The sequence below is a fragment of the Dermacentor silvarum genome, chromosome 2 (genome assembly GCF_013339745.2).
Source record: "Dermacentor silvarum isolate Dsil-2018 chromosome 2, BIME_Dsil_1.4, whole genome shotgun sequence".
NCBI classification, from domain to species: domain Eukaryota; kingdom Metazoa; phylum Arthropoda; class Arachnida; order Ixodida; family Ixodidae; genus Dermacentor; species Dermacentor silvarum.
In genome coordinates, this window is record NC_051155.1 from 205,951,584 (window position 1) to 205,975,378 (window position 23,795).

At 45.9% G+C, this 23,795-nt stretch overlaps 2 protein-coding genes across 2 annotated transcripts; one reads left to right on the top strand and one right to left on the bottom strand.

Annotated features, from left to right (window-relative positions):
• The first annotated feature begins 558 nt into the window (after window positions 1-558).
• Window positions 559-13,876, top strand: LOC125943283 (uncharacterized). Its single transcript, XM_049662196.1, has 4 exons — window positions 559-644; window positions 715-800; window positions 4,374-4,640; window positions 13,561-13,876. The coding sequence occupies exons 1-4, from the start codon at window positions 563-565 to the stop codon at window positions 13,720-13,722; spliced, it is 597 nt and encodes a 198-aa protein (XP_049518153.1). The 5' UTR covers window positions 559-562; the 3' UTR covers window positions 13,723-13,876.
• Window positions 13,877-15,439: 1,563 nt separating this feature from the next.
• LOC119442468 (integrator complex subunit 14-like) lies at window positions 15,440-23,695 on the bottom strand. The gene is given in 5 exon segments (XM_037707364.2): window positions 15,440-18,390; window positions 18,392-18,459; window positions 19,494-19,847; window positions 20,281-20,451; window positions 23,220-23,695. Coding segments are annotated over 5 exon segments (1,437 nt in total). The 5' UTR covers window positions 23,382-23,695; the 3' UTR covers window positions 15,440-17,708.
• Window positions 23,696-23,795: the final 100 nt, after the last annotated feature.

Below are 23,795 nucleotides of genomic sequence, written 5' to 3' on the forward strand. Positions count from 1 at the left end.
CAAACCATGGCAAGTGCCTCTTTTGTAAGTGCGACAAGAACCTCATATACGCGCTCGTACAAAACGGCGGCACTTTTCTTTCTGCAGACATGAACATGTTCACAGGTCGACCTGCAATTACTATTGAGAGCATTTCAAACATCTATGGATTTTTGGTACATTTTTTTATTTGTTGTCTTTCAACTGAAAGTCTAAAGGACGATCTATGCCTTTTTTTTTTTTTTTGGAAGTAGAGTACGCCGTTAAGAAACAAATATAGATCAAGAAATAAATCAACAAGAACCAGTGCGCAATACAGAGGGATTGAAACGTGAACGCGGAATCGAGATGCTGATTGGTTAAAAACCAATGCGACAGCTATCATTCGTGACTGATAGTTCCTGCCTCCAATACTATATACCTTGTGCCCTTCAACTCTAAGTCGCGATTTCTTATCACGTTTTTCTTACTCACTGAATTCTTGCTGAGAACTAATCACTTGCGAAGAATTTTGGTCCCACCGGCACTATAATTACTTTCCTTTTTTTTTTATTCTTTCCAGACTATACATACAATAGCGCTGATGACATGCCTGCTTATCATCCTCAAAAGTGACGACGCAGCAGTTCACCTGAAGCTAAATGCCATAGATTGCACGTCAACAGGTAAATCTGTAGGATCAGTGCACCGACAGGCCATTGATATATCAGTGGAATGTTTGTTTGTCTTTTCCAGAAATTTTCATAGTCGCTGTGTCCGGAATGATGATCACCTGCATAAGCATCCTCACGGACCTCTTCCTTCTCGTCGGAATTGAAGATGTAAGTAGACCTCCAACCGACGAACGCTGTAAAGGTTAGTTAACACGCATCAGAAACAGAGTGGGATCTTTAAAAATAGCCTGTTACAGATGCCATCATTCTATAGTCTTTATGCTGGATTGTTTGGAGAGGCGGGCATTATTTGCACAAGAAATCAAAGCATATACTCAACAAATTAACAAAAAATCACTATTTAACTTTTTAATTAATTATTTTACGGGACATATTGTAATTTACGAATTGCAGCTGGTGAGTTTGCCAGGCGTATCCAATTAGAATGTATTTCCAGAATGACAACAGTTTGGAGATATGCGCCATTAAAGTCGCCGTAAAAATGCACTGTTGTTCCACTTACTTTTTTTAACAAAACGCTATTTTGTGCATTGAAGCAAGAAACTAAATAGAACGTTCACGTATTTCGTCCCACACTTTCGAAAATCATATCTCGAAACTGATGTCATCCTGGAAATTCATTGAAAGAGGAGACGTCTTGCAAACTCACCGGCCACAATTCGTAAATTACAATATGTGCAGTAATTTATTAAGAAGTTAATTAACAAATTTTCGGCAATTAGTTGAATGTGTTTCAATTTCTCGTGCTAGTAACGTCCGCCTCTTCGAATACTCCAGATCAGGGACAATAATTATGCTATCTGCCATAAGCGATTTTTTTTAAAAAATCCGTAGAACTTAGAAATGATCAACCCGTATTTGTCCATCTCACTTTTATACGATACTGATTTCTATTGGGCCGACGGTCAACCAACCAGTCAACCAACCACCCATGAGTCACGTGTGTGCATATAATGTTCGCTTCGCTTTCACACAAACGAAAGAGTACAAGTAGGGTGCTTGCTTCCCAACACCTCGCGTCGCGAATCAGATGGTTGTCAGTGACGTAGCAGGGAATTTGTTTAGGAGGGAGGGGAGTATTTAATTTGGGGGGTGTTTTCCGCTGCACTCTAGATTTGAAATTCCCTCAGCGTTTATTCCGCGTCAGAGGCGCGGCAGCCACGTCGTGGCGTATACATAAAAGGCATTGTTGTCGTTTCGCTGCTGGCGCCGCCGTGCTGTTCTCGATGCGACGGTGTACGCGCAGCCCACACGGCCATCGGCCGAGCGCATACGCTTCCCCCGCGCAGCGATCACGTGGCCGTGTGTGTTGGAGGTCGCATGATATGCTGCATGTGCCAGGGCGAGCATGTGCCAGGGCGAGCATGCGAGGACAGTCCGAATGGGATGGTGGCTTGCCCACGCCGGAAGTCACGTGAATGAGCCCGAGCTGCCCGACGGCCACGCTAGAGGAGGAGAACGCACGTCTCCTCCTCTATAGTCGGGTACAACTTTAGAAGGCAGCAGCATTTGCCCCCTCAAAGGCGGATACGAGCCTCCACCAATGGTCGCGCACTAAAGTCTTGCGTCATGAGCCGGACGGCCGGTCTCCCCGCCGACGGAGAACATGGCAGCCTGCGCTTCAAGCCGGGGCGAGTCGCGTCAGCGGGGCTATTTCTTTAGTCGCGGAGGAAATCGGCTGCTGCGCTTCGGTCATCTGGGCGGGGCCTCTCCTGTCTTCTTAAGTTGTACCCGACTATAGTCTGGCCGCGCGGCCGAGCGCATCTGCTGCGATGCAAGGGCGAGTCGTGATGGCTGGTGGCTTCATGTGCTCCTAGTATTGCAGATCACGCAATCTGAGTATTGGAGATGTTGCAAAATTTAAATGGTGAAGTGAGCGGCTGCGCGAAATGTCCGCTTTGGGACAAGCACGAGCTGCCTGCTCCGGCGCTCATCACACCAGCGTTGTGGCAGCCGATGCTCGCGGTCGTAGAGTGAAATCTGTTCACGTCTTTCGGCGCCCGACACCACTGTTGTTTAGTTGCGAAGCAAATGTTTACAGTCCTTTATCTAGATCTAGAACTACGAAACTTACTTCGTGTAATTTATTGTCTAATAATATTTTTGTAATAATTTGTAATAATTTAATATCGTATTATTGTGAACGAGTTTCGGTTTTGGTTTCCGGGCGCCGAGTTGGACAGTGATGTCACTGTCCAGGAAGCTTGGTCACGTGGTCCCACAAAGCTGTGACGCACGCACTGCTGCATCGTCTGCTCTCGTACACAAGTTCTGTACCAGCGCAGGCAAACAAAACTACGCCCACAGTTGTCATGGCTAGCTGCGGCAGCTCCGATTCCGACTCTACGTCTGCGTCCGATGCGGCTCGAACATAGATCTATGCTCGAGGCTCTCTATGCTTGCCCGGGGTTGCGGGTCACCGCTCATTGTACGTCACTCTAATGTGGTATGACGTCACTAAAATTTTCGTTACGCTTCCAACACACCGACGGTGTACGTCGATCGGTGTCAATCGCGAAAGAGCATTTAGGCACTCTTTGGAAGCGAATTAAAATTTATTTTAAACGTTTGCTGTGTCCAACACTTCATGTTGAGTGTTTTGCATACAGAGTTTCGTATACAGTGGGCTTTTTATAGCCTCATCACTTGGTGTCTCGACCCCTTTAATGCAACTAGCACCAGTTACGTATAAAATGCAAAATTGGCACCTTTGTTTACCGTGGTTAGAGTGTTGTTTAACAGCTGTACGTTTCGGTACTAGTCTTGAGAAGGGCACTAGAATTAAGATCGGAAATAATAGCGCCACGTCTCGGTAGCCAATGCGGACACGCGCAGGCAGAGCTGACGCTGTATTTGATATGCGATTTTCAGGAGGGGTTGCACAAAATTGCAGATGTTTGTCTTAACCTTCTTAATGCGAAACCTACCGGACTTTCCTCACCGTGGCTGTTGGGTGCTGCAGTCTTGCCAATAGCCCACACTTTAAAAACGAAAAAGAAAATTTTAATTACGTTCCCGATGGTGGGATCGAACCTCGGTCACCCCTCCAGCACAGCAGCCTGAGCTCTAACCATTAGGCCATTTGCACTAACACTTTCCATTTTATTTATTGCATGAAAACATAAGTAATGTCTAGTGAACATTTACATTGCATTTAGACAAATACACGAAAAACAAATGCAAACGAACCCATGCCACACAGTCCCATGAAAGGTTAAAAATAGGGCAAACAAACGCAATGCGATAGCCACTCGATCAGGAAAGGAACCGAAGGTTTTGACCACACTATACGTACTTGTGCCAGCATCTTCTCACACTATACTTCTATCGTACCACCGCTAACTAGTTATTTGAGATGATCGCCGCGTATACGTAACATTGCCTATAGCATGGGTGCGCGAGACACATGCGCGCGCGACAGTTTACTGCAAGGACGCTAAAATGAAATGGACGAATTTAAAGCATTTGATTAACCACTTCCGAAAGCTTCGCTACACACAGATTCCTAAATGTGCGTTGGACCTGCATGTTTTTTTTTCTTTTTGTCTTCATTGCACGTTGGTATAAACTGTTCACCAGCACATTACGTAAGTCAGTTAAGCCAACACTCGTTTCTTGGTGGCATTATTACTATACGATCAAAAACGTAACGTGTTACGATCTTGTCGCACTAGTGCCACTTAAACATTTGGCGGAATCTGCAGCTTGTTTACTGCGCAGAACTGCCGGGTGGCGATGCGCCTGTTCACTTGGTGGAACAGCTTCTGCATATCACTCAAATGTATGCTGGTAATTGGCGCTCTCACCTGGAAGGTCACCAGGGAAAATGTGAGTTATGACGTTCTTGTTCTCCATAATATGTCATTTACATATGCGCCAATTGCTCCGAGATTTAGCCTCATTACTGCTTATACCTTCCGGCTTTTATTTCAGTTCACAGTGATTATCCGCTGGCTGTTACTAATAATTGTCGCCCTGATGATTAAGGTAAGTATACATGCCTGCAACAAAACAAACTGGCGTAATATTTCTGCGTAAGCATACATGCTTTCAGAAATATTACGCGAGTCGATAAACCATACCATCAGTGGCGTAGCCAGATAAGTTGTTCGAGGGGGGGGGGGGGGGGGGGGGCTCACGTTTCAGCGCGGCCGCCGCCTTATATAATTTGTCGAGGCATCAAATACATGAATAATAACTGCATTGCCATTGTCAATACCATTGTATATATTAGAAGCTACAAACAAATTATCGAACGCTACGCACTGTCAAGTAAAATATGCATTTTTTCATAAAAGAATATAGTCTTATGTCCCCAAAATTGGGGCTGAAATAACTGATATCAATGTTTCCGCGTTTTTTTTTTCGTCTATTTATTAAGTACAGAAAAATCACACGAACTTTAGAACTATATCAGTTCGAAACCAGCAAAGCAGTGCATGCAGCTGATATGAAAAAATAATCTGGCGTGGTGTGAGCGCGCACAAACATGAATAGATCACACTGAATGACTGCAGCCAACGACTGTCAAAACGCTGGCAGCGGGCGAAGGTACGTGCGGTCTATCGCTTCAACGGAAACTGAGCGGCGAATGCGCATCAAGGTCAGAGCCGTGTGGAGATAAGAGACGGTGCGGTCGAACGAACGACGAGCGCGGTTGTTGGCAGCGTATAAGTGCGCCCCCCCCCCCCCCCCGCTCCTTCCGGCGCTGGCTTCCCGCTTCCTTGCTTGCGCGTGGGAGAGATAAGAGACTGTGCGGACGAGCGACGAGCGCGGTTGTTGGCAGAGAAGTGCCCCCCCCCCCCCCCCTGCTCCCTTCGGCGCTGGCTTTCCGCTTCCTTGCTTGCGCGTGGGAGATTGAGTGCGTTCGCTCTCCGTGATAGCGCGCGTCCCCGCACGCTGCCTCTGGGGCATACGGCGCGCGGCGAAGATTTTATCTATACGGAACCTCACGGCGACGCCGACGGCGACGCCGACGGCAGAAATCCGGTTGAAGTGTCCATATAATTGCTATCGCAATAAAAAAATCTGGCAAGTTTGCACTCGGTCGCGCAAAGCTTAGGCACAGCGAAGCTTATTGGCTGCTACTGCTGGTATGGACTTGGTTGCTGCTAGGTCTTAACTTGGTTTAACTTAACTACGCATGTAGGAAGGTATTCTCGAGCGATCATTTTTGGAGGTATCTTCCCTTTCACGACATTTCGCGTGAGTAGCGCTGGACGCGTGGGCGCCTACGACCGACAGCGCTCCTGGCATGCCACAAACGCAGGCAGGCTAACCAAGTTTAGTACATTGTCAAGAACGCTGTCGCTTGCCGACGCCGAACGCGTTGGCGACATTTCGCGTGACTAACGCTGGACGCGTCGGCGCCAACGAGCGACAGCGTTCCTGGCATGCCACAAACGTAGGCAGGCTATAACCAAGGTTGGCGCAGTGCCAAGAACGCTGCTGCTTGCGACGCCGAACGCGTTGGAGGCTAGCTGCTCGATATCAATCGGCCAGCTTCGCTGTCTCTTGAGCTTTGCGCGGCCTAGTGCAAGCTCTCGCTTTTTTTTTTTTTTTTTTTTTTTTTTTTTTTTTTTTCTCCTGCTCAGCGGCCGCGGAGAGAATAAGGCAGGGGTCGTGAAGTCAGGGAGCTGCGAGGAGTAGAACGGTTCTCCTCCTCCCGCGGGTTGCCATGCTAACCAGGGCTAACGCACCACAAATTACGCGGGCTTAACACTTCGCTGTTAAACGTAAAGGCCATGAAAGAAAATTGAGGACAAATATTTTGATTAATCTTTGTCATCAAGTAAACAGCTTCGCTGTTAAAACGTAAAGGCCATGAAAAGAACAAGTTGAGGACAAATATTTTGATGAATCTTTGTCATTCAAGAACCTTGTTTACATTTTTGTTCATATGCAACAGCCAGAGAAAAACCTCAATGACGCTGTCTTTCGTTGCAATATAGATTGCGCGGGAGCAGGTTTTACCGGTCGTGTATTGTAATTACACCGAGATTATAGTCACAACAGTGAGTACATATAAAAAGTTGTCGCAGTTTCACCTTAAAGGCGAAGCATCAATTGCGATAGCAAATTTGAAGAGAGCTATACGGAGTAATGATAGCAGCTTTATCAGCTGTATAAACTTGGACATGCAGCAGCACCGGCAACACGCAGAACTGTTGTCGACGCCGTCGGCGTTTTGCCCATGTTCGCTCAAAATGCGTGCGGCGTTGGTGACTGTTGCCGGAGCCTCTGATATAAATAAGCACTTGGTGCCGCAGCTAAATGTCGCCTCCCTTCCCTCCCCCCCCCTCCCCCACGGCCTGTCGCGCGTCGGAAGAAGGCACGTTTGCTCTACATATATGGTGATTGTAGAGGAGGAAAGAGACGCCTACTTCTGCAGCCCTTAAGGGAGCACAGCGTTGAACGCGCGTTTGTTCTCCGCCATGCGCTCACTCCCCGTGAAAGCGCGCGTCCCTCGCGCCCTTTCACTCGCACATACAGCCTTCGGCGCGCGGCGACGATTTCATCTCCATTGACGTCATACGGAACCTCACGGCGACGGCGACGGCGACGCCGACGGCAGAAATCTGCTTTTGAGTGTCCATATAATTGCTATCGCAATAAAAGCAGGAGTTCTTCAAAATATACATTAGAAATGCGAAGATAGAATGGAATATACAAATGCGAAGATGCAACTTAATAAAGGACAAAGAAGTGTCGCTGGAAACAAAGTTCACTGCTTGTATACACAACACCTCGCAACAAGATATTTACATTTACGTATAAGTCTCGAATAAATCTACGTATTTAAACAAACGTCACTGTATATATTGCGTCAAACAAGACAAATAAACATGTTGCGCATGTCACAGATAGTAAGCTTATTTATGCATAGAAAGACAGACGATCCAGGCAAGAGCAAAACTATATGATCGCAGAAATCGTTATATGTATACTTGGGCCATGCGGCGGTCGCGACAGCACGATATGGGTAGAAGAATAGAGGAATAATGCAGAAATCAGTATGAAAATCTGTAATTTAGCTGCCTGTAGAGCGGCAACAAATATTATGCCCCCAAAATTAAACAAGGGTATTGCTTCGGTTCAAAAAAGAAGTAAAATCAGGTAGCTATAGAAAGGAAAGAAAAGGTCAAACAAAAGCCGCAGATATTGCGGCAAGTTGAACTACCCAATATCCTAGTGTGTTTATTGGGCAACGCATGTTTTTTGTTTATCCTAGTGTGTTTGTTGGGCTGGGCTTTCACTGAGCAAGGTCGGTCAAAATTGGTTATTGATGTCCTTTGTAATTTTCGTATTCTCAAGATAATTTTGATCATGATGCTGTTAGAATAAACGGGGAAGTTTCTGCGGTTTTAGAAGCTAATGAACAGTCATATGTTTTCATAATTACGAGTTTATGAACCTAAAGGAACAGAGCTTTTTACTTGCAATGATCTTTGCTGCTTCGCAATCTAAAGGACAAACTTCACTCGGCGGGGAAGTTTAGCGAAGCGGTCAATGACTTCGGACACGTTGATGCCGACGGCTCTGTTGGCGTACAGAAGCTCCAGCCTAACCATGTGTTCTTCAGACATAGTAGAGCGCGAGCAGATTTTTAGTAATCCCATGTTAAAAAATATTCTCTCTGCGCTTGCAGTGGTCACTGAAAGGGTGACTAGAATCTGCAGAAGTTTGTACACATGCATTTACATAGAACCTGCAGTCGCATGAGACAGGGCATCTATTCCGATGCTAAAACCTAAAAACACTCCTTCGATGCCGTTGGCATCCTTGTTTAAGTACCTTGCACAAACGTTAAGCTGTTCGATTCCAGCAATACCCATCGTTTCGTCAGCAAGTATGGATAAGCAGCCTGCAGCGTTTCTATTTGCATCTAGGATTTCTTTGATAATTTCACCACAAATTTCTATAATTTGGTTTCGTACATCTGGGCTTAAATACGAGGCATTACTGGGGCAACCTTCCAAATGGTTATTCAGATATGTATGTCCACAATCAGCTCGCATGCGAAGAAGCGATCTGAAAATACCAGTATTTTCAGCGAGGGCGTTGCTTAAATCCATAGGACCACTGTCCCTATGGCCATGGAGAGCCAGACCTTGTCGCCGGCAAAAAAGAACTGCCTCAATATAAGGCCGTTAACTTTCTTATGTTTTCTCTTATTTTACATTACCTGCCCTGATCCAGCTTATCGATCACATTGGGCGTGCTTCCTGAAAATGTTCGTAGAAAATTATCAGCTGCCAGCTGACAGTCTCGGTGATATTTAGTATTTTCGTGTGTGTGGAAGTTTGCGAGCGCGTGCTTCCATTTCCGGAATGGCTTGGACACGAGGGCTCCAGTGCGCGCATGCTGGCCGAAGTTTATAAGAACATGAAACCCATAAAGTTCCAGAATTGAAAATCTAAAGCACGCCTTTGGAAATGACAGTGCACCTTTCGCGTCAGAAGTTTATGAGAACTGTATACCCATAAAGTTTCGGAATTGAAATCCACGCGCTCCGTAGATTCCGCGGTCGCTGCGAAATGCCGCAACAATGATGACGCAACGCGCCCGCTCGCTATCGAAAAGCCCTTGAAAGTTTGTGCTCGGGCGGAGCTCCTTGCGTTATGAGACACCAGGTGCAAGGGCGTTGCCATGAAATCCAGGCCGAGTTCGCAATGTTGGTGCCGAAATGCCTTGTCGAGCGTGAAAAAGACATTGTAGACAAAATCCAGAATGATTCCCGGCGCCGGTGGTTGTTTTGGTCGGCGGTGCATGCCAGCGCGAAAAAAAATTTAGAGGGGGGGGGGAGGCTGGAGCCTTATCAGCATGAAGCTTACATAAGTCAGCATTTCGAAATCATGAGAAGTTGCATAAGATTTCGCGGTTCACACAATACGCGCGGGCGTTGCGCACTGAGAAGTTTGTTAGGATCACGTGTAAATGAGACTGAACGCATCGACATGTACAGTTAGTCGCGCCAAAGGAACGTGTGTGTGTGAAAACTTTATTCAAAGAGGTCCGCAGGATCGACTTAAGGCGAGGCGGGCCGCTCCCACGTTGGCACTGTCAAGCCAAGCCCTTCAGCGACATCATGGGCCCTCTGGACAGCCCTTAGTTGATCTTGAAGCGATGGGCTTTGGATTCTTTTTTCCCATTGTGTCCATTCGTCCGGGAGGCTGGCAAGAGTTGCGGGGCACCCCGCGAGCATATGTTTGAACGGAACGTGTCCGAATGAAAAGAAATCAAATTTGTGTAGTTTCCGTCGCACATAAGATATGTGGAAAAGTCTCACCGCTGTGCCGACGTTATATTGCGTTTGTTATCGCCTACAAATTCGTGTGAATTATACAGCCAGACGATCTTATCAATTGGTCAAGGGGAGGACATCTGTCGTCTTCCTGCATGTGGCACGGAAAACTACGGTCATCTCTTTTCAGGGCAGTGACTGTAGGTACAGGAGGCAAGTGGTTTGTAACAGCTTGTAACAAGGGTCGATCCCGGAGGCCCTAATCAGAGGCGTGAGTGTCGATCCCAACGAGGTTTTTTTTTTTTTAATTCAGCGCCAAAACACCAAAAAATTCTTTCTTTCCTTTTTTCCTTCTTTCTTGTCCCTGGTTCATTCATAACCGCATATCCGATGCGAATATGCGCCACACGTGATTTTAGTATGGTTAATCGTGACGTAACTGACGAGCATGTGATGTAATTAATGTCATGGGCTATCAGTCATGTTAGTCATCCGTTTTGACAACTGTGCTAAGGCATAACAGGCGGGAAACCGCCACGCGCATCGAGCCAAACCACCACGCCCATGAAACCTAAATGCTTATGATGATAGTCTATTTCTACACGCGGACACAATCCTGGGAGAACTAGCCCTTAACAGCTTCGCTGTAATTTTTTTAGATGCGAAGCAGCCTATGGCGGGGGCTTTGTTCGCCCCTCCCGCGGCGTCCCACACCCCCACAGCGCATGCGCGTCCCCTCCCCTCTCTCTGCTCTCCTACGCTCCCCCCTTTCTCTCCTCTAGGAATCCTCTACTGTACGGAGCGGCGCCCGCATCTCACACCCCCACAGCGCATGCGCGTCCCCTCCCCTCTCTCTCCTCTAGGAATCCGGAGCGGCGCACACGACAGGTGGTGCAACAGCTGCATGCTCCGCTGGGGGCGCCACGGTAATTCCTCGCTATGAAAATGACGGAGCGCGCGCCTCATTCTCTTTCCTGTGCAGCGCCGCGATGAGCGCTCGGGCCGCTGCCGCGAAACCATCTCTCGCTCAAGCTAACCATCTCCCTGCTCCTTCGCATCCACACATGGTTCCCTTTAGCGGGAGATGGAGTAATTTATTTACCAGCGAAGCTGTTCTTAGTCGACCCTACGCCGTCTGTCCGGCGTCACGCAGGTCACGTGACCAGCAGAGGAGGAGGGGCATGCTGGGGGAGGAGACGACCAATCAGAGGCAGAGCTGGGCGCGAGGCGGAGAAGCGATAACCGATCCTGCGCGGCGCGCCCTTTCGGATAACGCGCACCGCGTAGAGCTGCTGCCGACGCCGTCCGCGGTTCACCGCGTTCGCGCCGAACGCGCGCGGTGTCTGTGACTGCAGCCGATGCCTCTGGCGGCGGCTCGGCAGGTTTCGACCAGAGAACTGGACACTCGTCGAGTAACGTCAGAAGTCGCTGCCTCTTCTCGCCTCGCAACGTATCAATATAAGTTCCTGTTGTAGATCTGTGTTTACTTGTGTTTACGCAATTGCATCACGTGCAACACATATATGCACATGTAACACTCGGTGTAACTAACACAGCTTCGCTGTTCGACCATCTTCACGGAGTGGAACGGTGGTAAATTTTTTAAGCCTCCTTGGTCGATATCCTATAATAGTGCATGATATACGTCCTATCGCAAAGGTTTTGACGCGATAGCATCAAAACGGCCTTCGGCGATGTAGGGAGGTACATCCTCGGCGGAGCAAGTGGCGGGGTGTGCACAAGCACGTGACAGGAGGGGCCGCGGTTGCGCAGTGGTAGCGCTGGATTTGGCTGGATTGCGCAGTGCTATCCACCCCACTGCTGTTTGAAGGCATCTATAATAAAGCGATACCACAATCTACTTTCTAGCACCCCAGAATAAATGGAACACTTCAGACAAAATCCTACAGATTATTGCCACCAATCTTGAGTGCGGTACTAAATTCCAAGGCGATAATCATTATTCTATTATGCAACATTTTGATATGCTTACAAGTCGGCACCAGTGTTTTATATACAGTTAAACCTCGATATAACGAAGTCGGTAAAATGGGCAATTTGTTTCGTTATAGCGAAATTTCTTTATTAGGAGTTCGATCTTTTATGCAAATAAGTAGTCTCCTATGGATTTTTATTACATGAAAGGGGCCGCAATATTTTCCGATTTATCGGGCAATCTCAAAACGCAAATTTGAATGAGAAAAAAAATCATTTGTTGAATTTTAGAGTCGGCGACGAAAGATATATGGTTTCAAGTCGTATCGATGATATGTTCACATCGGCGGTACGAAGTAAAGCCGCGCTTTCGCGTCCACTCGCCCTCGCCCTTGCTGATAGTGTCGCCCGCAGTGGGAAGACAATATATCATGAAAAGCACCGGAATCGGCGAGCGAACGCTTCGTCAGCCTCTCGCTTCGACGCGTCTGCGAAACTGAGATTAGGACTACCTGTGTTACATAAGAAATATTTTCGGGTATATTTAAATTTACGAAAGATAAAGTCCGCCCTCTCCATTACATAGAGAAATCTGTTGTACCATGTGTTTATACTAGTTATAAGAAAAGAAGCCGTGACTTTCCTGTTCCATATATTTTAATAAATTAAAATTGAATTGTACTTTCACTAGCTTCAGTGAAGTAAAAGAGTTTCTATGTTCTTCTTTGCTGACATTTTCATTTGTCATTAGATTATGCACTCATTTGCTCTAGTGCGATTGCTGGCACCAATAAAAGTTGAATCTCTCTCTCTCTCTCTAGTGTGTTAACTATTGTGTAATGTTGCGGGGCCTGCTGTACTCTTGCCATGCTATTCATTCTTGACCGTATCCTGTTCCTTAGATAAATGTAATTAATTAAATGCTGCATTTCTGGCTGTTGGAAAGTATTTAATGTACTGTTTGCTTACTATATGTGCACCGAATATTTAAAAAATTATTCAGTATTTGTTATTCAGTGGTTAATTTAGATGTCAAAGTTGTGATTAAGCTGGACTGCCTAGTTCTGCTACATTTTGGAAGCTTACAAGTGTATTTGTTTAAGTGAATAAACACATTATTTCTTGTTTTTAACTCCAACTGTCAGGCCTCAGGCACATTCAGGCTACACTTTTGTAGCTTTTAGTCTGTGGTCCTTTCCCTAATTTTGTTGTATGAGAAAAATAAAGCCAATTTTCAAATAGAACAACAACATGTGTCTTAAAGCTTATAATAACCATTTGATTATTTCAATTCAATTCTGGGGTTTTACATGCCGAAAACATGCTGTGATTAGGAGGCACGCCATAGTGAGGGACTCTGGAATAATTTTGACCACCTAGGGTTCTTTAACGTGCACCCAATGCCCGGTATACGGCGATACTGCATTTTGACCCCATCGAAAAGCAACCGCCGCAGCTGGGTTTTGATCCCATGCCCTCAGGCTTAGCAGCGCAATGCCAAAGCCACTATGCCACCATGGCAGGTAATATGATTAATTAATTAGGCTACTAGGTTACATGTATCGCACACTCTGCGATGCCCACCATCAGTAATATTATGTAGGCACAAAAATTGGATTTGTATTTCTCACAAACATTTATTTTCATTCAAGCCCCCCAAAAAATGTTGTGCAGTATTGAGCTCTTGTAGAGTCTCAAGCCTCACGTCTCAAATTTATGCTGTCGCAGAGTCACTACACACGTCGAGTGCACGCCTACTACCGACAAGTGAAGCCCCTGAACACCCTACAATCAATGTTAAAGGGGACGGCGAGGGCAGCTGCCTTGAACTTGGAGCAGCAAAACAACCCAGGACAATCCGAAAGCAAGAAAGATGGCTTGGACCACTGACCAGAAGCAATTATAAAGGCAGCCCGATGCAGCAGCCAGCAGCCTACCTCAAACTGGACACTCTTCAATCATACCCACACTTTGTCACTGTAAAGACACTGCATGAATGATGAAAAAGCATCTTGCACCTCATTTCATGGACAATGCCCCATAGTTGCACCAGAATGTTCCACATGCAATGCTGTGTTGAGAGCTATAGCAATAACCAAATCTTTCATTTATATTAGTGGACACACCAAACAAATAAATACAATTGCATGACAGGGTCTTCAGTTACTCCCTCCTCAATATAAGCACATCATAATGTCTGCTGTAAAGTTGCGACATGATAGGCTGTGTTGTCAACCACATTAGGGATATCCTAAAATGTGTGTCAGGACATGCTGACACATTATGATCAACAAAGTTTTACGTTCAAAAGCTGCATTGTGGTTTACAAGGGAAGCCGTAGTGGAAGAGTGTATTAGTTTAAACACATGGAGCTCTTTAATGTGCAATTAAATATAAGTGCACACACATTTGGCATTCCAACCCAAATTGCATGTGGCTGTAGAAGCTAGGAATTGAATCGACACTCTAGCAGTCCGCAGCAGACCACGAAATCCACTAGGCCACCAAGCTGGAATTGACACAACATGGCTTCAATTGTGATATTAATGAGTGTTCATCATATCCTCTCCGAGTGACCGTACTGAATGTGCATTTACGTTAGTAGCATGCAACACTATTTGCAATTGTTGACATGATTTAAGTAGCAGCGAGTCTTAACTCGTTAACCCCCAAATTCCAGAAATCCATACTAATTTTCCCAAGTTCTTTTAGGTAGTCATAATTTTTTCGGTCATTTATGATTCTGAAAATATATTACTTGATACTTGATCTCATGTTTCTTACAAACTTGCAACACCTTCTAGTGTTGAAAATTGAAACCAAAGCCAATTACCAACCATGCTCATCATTGGCAATATTGGTACAACCTCCTATGCCGAGTACAGCTCGAGATTGGGGGGTTAAAGGATTAACGGCATTGCTCGGCCTTCGTGTTACAGTAAGAAAGGTGGCTATCCATGCATGCTATTCATCTCTCTCAAAGCAATGTTGAGCACACTGGAAGTCTTACCAGATTTCTTCATTTGCTTTCTCACAATCCTGAAAGCTTCTCAAGTACAAATAATTACAATTTTGACATGAACAACATATTGATAGCGGTGCACATTTCTTCTCAATCAGCTGCCCTGTGCATCCTATTGTCAGCGCCCTGACCTCTCGCAAGGCTTCCAAGCCATTGCTTTGCCCACAGCAAAGTTAGCTCATAATGCTTACACTGAACAATAGCGGGGTCCTCTCTTTTGCACATTACCCACAAATGATATTCACGCAGGTGTGTAAAATTTTTGAAATTTTACCAACAATAAAACCTAGTGTAAACACGCCATTTTTGGTAATGTACAGTGCTAACAGCACTTGCATGCCGCATGTATAAGCATGCAGCCCTGATTATGGCTTGCATGTAGCAGTGGTTTTGCATTCTGTGAACTTTTCATGCATTTTATTTAGGAGAGAAGTCACTTTCCGGGTGGTACTAAGCAAATTAAGCCAGAGATCTTTCCTTCGATGCTATTTTTCTTAAATGTAACGACTCCTTTTAACTCCCAAATACGAATCATTGATAGACTACCAAGAGCAAGATGTGAGTTGACCAGTCCTGTAGAATGAACACTATCGAAACTTTGCTGGTTTTGTTTACAGACAAAGCAGCGATTTCTTAAACCTTGGCTTTTCTAGGTAGCATGCCACGTACGAATGACCATTCATGCAATCGTACACTTACGTGCTGGCTACCCGATTATTTTTTTCTTCCTTTGTGAAAGGCCAACAGCAACTAAATTTCACTGCGGCTAAATTTGTTATAAATGAGTAGTAAATACTACTGAACCAATCTTGGCAAAGCCGCAGGGCTGGTAATTGTATAGTTATCTTCTTAGTAGCTTTTAAATAGCACCTGAGCAGACAATGCTTGCATGTGGTGATTTGTCGTTATGACGTAAATCCAAACATGTCGCCTCCGAAATGTTTTCAGCACGCCGTAGGTGCTGGATGCTTGAGCTGGCTTGCATTGCGAGCGCCTGGAGCTAGGTCGCCCACAAAGATTAATCAGAGTGCGCGGTTGTCCGAGTGCCTCAAGTGCAAGCAGGATCGTCTCAGAACTTCACTGTGACTGCGGTGTCTGTGCTATGTAGCAGACACAGCTATGCACAACTGTAGGAGTACACGCTTGCGCACTTGTGTGCTCCGGTATGGTTGTGCTATGTGGTGCAGACCAGATTTACCTTGCACAAGTATGACCAATGGATTGTAGCCAAATCCAGGTTGCACATTTTGAAGCGCTAACAAAAGCAAGCATACGTGTGGTCTGGGCTTATCTTAAAGGTCACGCCGAAGTGCTGTGAGTCAAGTCTTGCATCAAGTCATGCATCACTTCTGGCAGGCGGTAATCAGCTACAGGATCAAAAATGGCTATTTTTGAAAGCTTTCATGACGCTTCAGCTCGTATTTCAAACATGCACAAAAGCTCATTATTGTCTACACTTATCTTAATTTAGCCTTTTTACCTGCTCCAAAATTTCATTACAGTTGGCCTTGAGGCTTAACCTGGCAACCAGCAGGTTGTGCCGTGGCCTTATGAAAACACTGAAGTCAAACTAGCAACAAGGCAACTATCAGCAAATACTGGTTCTGGTATGCAAGTAGAAGCACAGCTTAAGAACACTTTCAATGTAATGTGTAATTTTTTTTTTTTGACCTGAAATTTTATCATAGAATACCATACATACTTTTCTTCATTTAGCAATTCCCCACCCTCTATATATTTTCTTGTGTGCATGCTTTCGTTCTTTGCTATTCTTTCAGTCTCTCTTTCGCCCCTTACTCTTCCCCCAGTGTAGGGTAGCCAACCAGGAGCTCTTTTGATTAACCTCCCTGCCTTTCCCACCTCATTTCTTCCTCTTTTCTTGGTTTAGTGAAGATATTGTTATGTGTGGAAAGACACAGACAAAAGAGATTATTTACACTGTGTTTACACTGCAGTCAGACCACCAGGCAGACCCTCGCTCGCGCCAGGAGCCCAGACACTTCGTCTCTCTCTCGGCGGCTCATCTCTTCAGCATCTGTCGATATCGTAATACTAACCTCCGGCTTGAGTCTGGCGACGTGGACAATGTCACTGGTTGTCACAGTGGAGGACGTAGTGGGCGTGGCTAGAATGATTTCATTTCATAAGTGACATCAGTCACTTGGCGGAGTACGCGATATTGGCCTGGTGTAACAGGGCAGTAGCTTTTCATAAAGGCCAACTTTACGAGATGGTGACAAAAGCAACACAAGGGTGCTGGGCGAAACATGAACATCGCGGTGACGAAGGTTGTAGCAGTGCTTCTGTTTGTCTTGAGACACTTGCAGTATTTTATAATAGTTCCGACTTGATTAAGCCTTCATCACACATAGGCATGTGCACTTCGGCAACGACTATGGGGAGGTCTTACACCTAAGTATAAATGGTATGACACAAAGTGCCTATCATGTATTTATGAGTTCTCTGTTGAACTGTGTAAGGACTAACATTACAGCAAAAGAAAGACATGGAACAGGGAATTTACATACGAGGTGATGAGTTCCACAGACAGTGCTTGATTTACGTGCATCTTTTTCAACTTGGACTGTGGTGTGCTTCATACAGTATTAACCTCCCTGCCTTTCCCACTACGCTTCTCTCTCTCTCTTTCATACAGTATTATACCTGTGTCATACGCATATATACATTCAGCGACTACTGAAACAAACAACCAGTGGCTCTGCTGAGGAAAATCTTTCTTGAGTTAAATAACAGGAGGTCACTTGTTTCAATTGTCACTGAAAGTGCATGAGTGACGTGGGCATCACAGACCCCTTCACCCATACGAATGTCTCTCTACAGTACTTTTCGTTCATCAGTCTTGAGATGAGAACTTGGTTCGCAGAGGTGTCAATGCTGCTGTGTAATCTTTGCAGCTGGGGCCCCTCAAGAATGACGACGCATGGCTCAGCTGCAGGGCAGCATCCGGATGAGCCGAGCCTGGCAGCAGTGTGCACTCTCGCTCTAGAATTGTGGCCATGCCTTCCAAAAGCTCGTGGAATCCAAGCGAGAGTGCAGCGCGCCGCAGTCGGTTCAGTTCCTTATAGAAGTTTGCTGTCTTTTCTGGCAGCTTCCTGGCGTGCCGCAGAATCTTCTGGATGTCTGCCTGCAGGTCAGACTGGCGGATCCACACGACCGAGTTGTGCGAGTAGCTGTGCTTGTCATTTGGCTTCACAGGAAGTGCTTCACTCCCCAAAGGAGCCAGAGCCTGCGGTCCCAATTGATCCAACTTGCCAAGCCACGGCACTGCCTCAAGCCCTGGCTCAAAGGTAGACAGCATAAGATTTGACTTCTTCTTGCTGTCGGCCCAGGAGTAGAGCATGCCGTACCAGTCCTGTCCTATCTGGCATAGGGCCACCATGCCTTCAACCTTGAGGCTCCCGTGCAACAAGACACAGAATGATGGTTGCTTGCCTTCGTCGCTGTCTTCTTCTTCTTCACCTGTACGTCCTCCTTCCTTGGGTTCAGTGGGTCTTGCCTCTTCAGGACCAGGTGCAGGGCAGCACCAAGTGCCGGGACAGAGTCGGTGGATTAGCCACCTGTTGCAGCCCAAGAAAGCCGCAAACCTGAACGGTGACAATAAGATTTAACATGTTACAAAGATAGCACTGATCTACACACATGCCATGTAGATTCACATCTACATTGCCAGTTATGCCAAAAATGAGATTTATCTCTAGAATGTATAAGGATTGCATGTGCCAGTCACTCTGGTACAAGTGACTGGACAGTTAGATGACCAAATGCTTTTTACTGCAGAAGCTGCAGTTTATGGCAGTCTCTTATAGGCTGCACTGTTGCTTTTCTAGGAATGTAGACAAAAACAAAGTTTTCTGTTACAATGATGCTGGTTCAAATCCTTCTGCAGCTTTAGCATTCTGCTTAGAGATGCTCTTTGTAAGAAGCAAAAGTTAAGGGCCCCACTATCACTACTATCACTTATGCAGGTGGATGACCTTATCCAGGCACACATGGTAAATTCACTGCCAAATTAAATCATTATACAGGATGAATTCTATAAAGCCACATAGGCTAATTTGCAGCATGGGCTTTGCTCATATGAACTAGACTCCATCAAGCTGTCTCACTATATGTGATGTTGCCTCACTCCTATGTTGTCTCACTGCATCATTCTGTCTCACTACTATGAGGCTATGGGGAATGAGCACTGGCCTTGAGGCGTTACGGCAGTTTGAGTGTGTAACTAAAATATGTTGACACCATCCATCCAGAAGAAAGGCCCCGAAAACGGCACGGCATTTTGAATGATAACAAACTCGCACCTGTGTCAACATTTGCTTCAGCCCAATGCATCCAGCTAAGCGCTGTCCATGGCCACACACATTTTGAGGAGTGCATGCGCTCCTACGTTCTAGCACACCAGTGTCCAGCTAGGTCAGAAGCTGGACTCAAGTGCCTCAAGATGAGCTTGCTAGGCTGTGTGTTACGGCGCTGCTGTTGGCACACAAATTTTCAGTGCTGGTTGCTCATAGCCTTGTAGGAGCTAGTCAGTGAGACAACATGATGCAGTTCACCACATATGTTCAGAATACTATTCCTGAAGTTCTACAAATGTGTCCACATCCTTAGCACACCATACCTGGATGGTTGTTGATGGCTGGGCCCAGCCAAAGTCCTGTGGCCTCTTCTGGGGTTCCGGCGGTGGACAGAGGCTCACACTGGACCAGAGCTGGCCGCAACGCAGCACGCCGTGAAAAGGTGCATACTGTGCCTGTGCCAAGTTCAGAAAAGCTTGCTGCACATTACGGATTGACAGGCCTCCTTCGGGCAGGAACAGACGGCCGCCCGTTCGCTGAGCTAGGCGTCCCAGCGGACCAAGAGCTGGGGGTGGTGCGCCAGTTGCAGGGTGCAAGCAGACAGCGTGTAACCGTCCCAAGCCGGCATCCTCTGATCCCCGCCAGCCACTAAGGGCACCATCGGTGACAAGGATCACCTATGTATAAGAAAATCAGGTCACATAACTGTGCTGTGCAATTACAGTCAAACCTTGTTATAATGAAGTCACATCCAATACAAAAAATATGTTCGCGATGCCCTATATTTGTTATAAGCAGCATACAAATGTTCACACCAAAAAATGTAATTTACTTTTGTATATCTGACAGTCTGTCACATCCATGTTCAATATATTGCAATTCGGCTCTATTTCAGTTAACACTTATGCACCACAAGTTAACACTTATGCACTGGGTTAACACATATGCACCACAAGTTCAAAAGTTCAAGGTGCAGTGGTCATGCGCAACCAGAGGTATATGCAAAAGGTAATGTTGCATGAACCATATTCTGCACACGAGGTGTCCCACAGAACAAAGCATACTGATGGGAGAGGAGTGCCAAAAACAGTGAGGCATCATGACACCAACCTGTGCTGGCATTGCAGATCCCCATTCATCAAGGAGCACTTGCCGTGCTCCCTGCAAACCAAGGTTGAGGTCTGTGCGATCGTGGCACTCCATCTGCACCAAGGCTGCCTTGATGCTCTCAGTGTCACGTGTGAATGGCACCACCAGCTCCCAAAGTGATGAGAACACCACCTGCATCATGATAGACATAGGTTCATTTTTTTTTTTTTACTCTGTAAATACATAAGTGAATATACAGACAGTGGGCCAATCATTACAAAGCCAAATTATTACTATACTGGCCACTTCCTTATCATTTGGATCAGTCTGTAACTGTTTCAACCAACATTAGGCCACTATCTGAAAAACAGGTCCATTAGCCCAGTAATGGGGCATGATGACAGAGAACTCAGCACACATGTGAAATCAACACCAGTGCATCAGGGCCTTAGATATGCATTGGGAAGCTTTAGGTGCCAGCAGCAGCTGAACTTGAATGTCTTTTAATAAAACAACAGTATGCATTGTGGTGCCTCTGCATCTACACCAGAACCTTGCACATTGTGGCTGCGTTGAAGGGGTGTATTTTTAAATGTAATTGCACTACCAGGTTTGTTGGTAGATACTTGGAACACGGTAACATACTGCAAGCAGGCTGAAAACACATGTCCTGGAAATGCCACTGCTACAAAGCGGCAGTAAATGAACCTGACAAATGCTGAAATTGGGCTAACGTTGCACTGCTTGTAACCATGGCACTGATTGATCGAACAAAGATTCCTCTGTGCAATCTATGTGTGCTTAATGCTTAATTTAAATGTTTCGTTACTGCAGCCAATGCAGTTGGTGACTGCACTCAGACATTCAGAACGAGCCAAGTATTATTACAATTTGCTGCATACAGGAGAAGTTATCACACTACAGCCACAGAATGTGCTCTAATGTGAGAGAGCACCAGCATGCACAGCAAAGAACTTTGGCGCAAGGACAAAGAGTGTACACCCACATCAAAAAACTGCGAATTGATGCACAAGCCATATGCTTATTAGGATGCTAGGTGGATAATGGATCAGGCAAAAAATAAGGCAATTCTGTTGTCCCATGCTTTTTGATGAACCAGCACATTGAAAAAATTAAACCAGGGGAAAGCACTTTTATGTGTTTACCGAGCTCTCTCGTCCATACTTGGTACTCATCAGTTTGTTATCTAGTGCCAGTTTTGCACTATATTAAAATGCAGGCGATTTAGCTAAGCTTTTCCATTATTAGGACCTTTGACCATGCCACGTACGGTGCAGCTATGCAAGTGTTAAAATATCATCTGCACTCGCAATTTGAAGGAACCAGTGCATACATGCTGTGCGATGTAAAATGCCACGCAAGCATGCGTAAAGATATCCTGGATGCCTCGCAACCGCTAGCAATAAGTAAAGCCTGTTTCACATGGTGCGATTTTGTCTGCGAATTCGCAGCTGCGAGAAATAGCCCCCCCCCCCCCCCCCCCGTCGGACTCTTCGTGCGTGCAATTTTTCGATGTTCGGCGTGCTGATCTTCTCTGCGAAAACGCAGATGTGGTGGTAGCCACTGTAGCGGTAGACGACCAATAGGAGGCGGCTCGCTTATACGTCATCGCCAGTCAGAATGCTTAACGAGTATGCGAAAAACGCAGCTGCCGTAGATCCATGCGAAACGGGATTGCGAATTTCGCATCTGCGAAAATCGTAGCTGCAAAAAATGCACTGCAAGATCGCACCATGTGAAACGGGCTTAAGCTCGCCTTAAGCCCATTTCACATAGTACGATTTCGTCTGCGAATTCGCAGCTGTGGGAAATAGGCCCCGCCAGGACCCTTCGTGAGTGCGTTTTTTCGATGTTCGGCGTGCTGAACTTATCTGCGAAAAACGAAGATGCGGTGGAAACAAACGACCAATAGGAGGCAGCTCGCATTGCTCATTTTTTTTTTGTTTCATTAACTACATGAATAAAACTTTCAGGAGTTTAAATATATAGTTTAGAAACATTGCATAGTCGTTATTTTAGCAAAAAAGGTAGGTAAAACATACACTGAACAATATACAAGTTTGCAAACCCTGTGCTACGAGTATGCGAAAAACGCAGGTGCCGTGGATCCATGTGAAACGGGATTGCGAATTTCGCATTTACGGAAATCGTAGCTGCGAAAAACGCACTACAAGATCGCACCATGTGAAACAGGCTTTAGGTGACGTGAGACTCAGTTACGTAAAATACAGAGAAACATTTTTAACGGCTCCATTTGATTTCTTCTTCCTCAATCGTTTTTGTTTGCTTCCTACGGCACGTGTTGAGGGAGTCGACAATAAGCAAGCAGTCGTGAAAACGCCCCACCAATGTAGATACGGTTTGCACCATCTCATCGGATGGATGAATGGACGGATGGATGAGGCTGAACCCTTTAAATCGGGCGGTGGCATACGCCACCTAGCCATGACTATTAACATATTTTGTACTTTGTGGTGGGGGAAATTTCACCCCTGCCTTGATTTTAGCCACCAATCAGATAACCTCTGTTTGGTTATTTCTACCCGCTTAGTCTATTTTGCCTTCACTGTCCCTAAACCCCAATGCTTTGAAAAAATCAGCCCCGTTGCTTTGCACTGTAGGGTTAAGCCCTTTACAGAAAAGTATGAGGTGTTCAGCCCGTTTCCTCTTCTTCTCCACACGCACCGCACAACGTGTCTATACCTTGGTACTTGACTCGGTACATCTTAGTCCGCAATGCTCCCGTCTTGGCTTCAAACAACAAAGAGCTTCGCCTAGAATTATAGTTGAAGAAACCCGATAGTTGAAGAAGCCCGCCACGGTGCTACACGGTGACCAACGCGGCAACAACGGCGGTGCTCTGACGCACCGTTCTGGTAAAAAGATTTAAAAGCCCGAATTATTCACGTCGCATGTGGAAGCGACGCGCGTCCACGTACCAATGCACAAAATTCCAGTTTACAATGCTGTGCCATGTGATCGAGGAAAGCATTGATGCCATGCACGGCCAGTTGCCGCAGTTGGAGCGATTCCGGGCTGTCGGGTGTCGCAACGGGTCGACACATGGACAGCGACACATCTAGCAGGATGACCGTCGGCATGTTGAACTGTAGAAAGTTTCTCGGATGTCACAAGCGCCGTGCTAGCCGAGACAATCGTTCACATCTTGACTGTCACCGCTTTTGAACTCCGTTACTCTCACGACTTGTGGTTCTACAAAATCCGAAAAAAAAAAAAAAAATGAACGACTATGCATTCTAACAGGATACGCTTGTGAAGTACATATTGCAAATGGTGTCAGTACCACTGGCTACAGAGCTTTACAAGAAAAGACAACGGAAAAGAAAAACACACCAAACACCAAACGTTTAGCAAAGTTTACAAAGCAGCCGGCTCATTTTGTGATCATGATGATGATAACGGTAAAACTGTGATCGTGGCTTTTTAAGACGGTTCGTGTAAAGCTCAAGTTGCCGCAGGTTAGTGCTTATGAATTAACTCGGTAAATTTTAGAA

Bases quoted from the DNA above. Each gene is read 5' to 3' on its own strand.
- LOC125943283 (XM_049662196.1), top strand. From the start codon at position 563: ATGACATGCCTGCTTATCATCCTCAAAAGTGACGACGCAGCAGTTCAC. The intron at 801-4,373 runs GTAAGTAGACCT...TTTACTGCGCAG, and splicing joins TTCTCGTCGGAATTGAAGAT to AACTGCCGGGTGGCGATGCG. The intron at 4,641-13,560 runs GTAAGTATACAT...ATGCTGTCGCAG, and splicing joins TTGTCGCCCTGATGATTAAG to AGTCACTACACACGTCGAGT.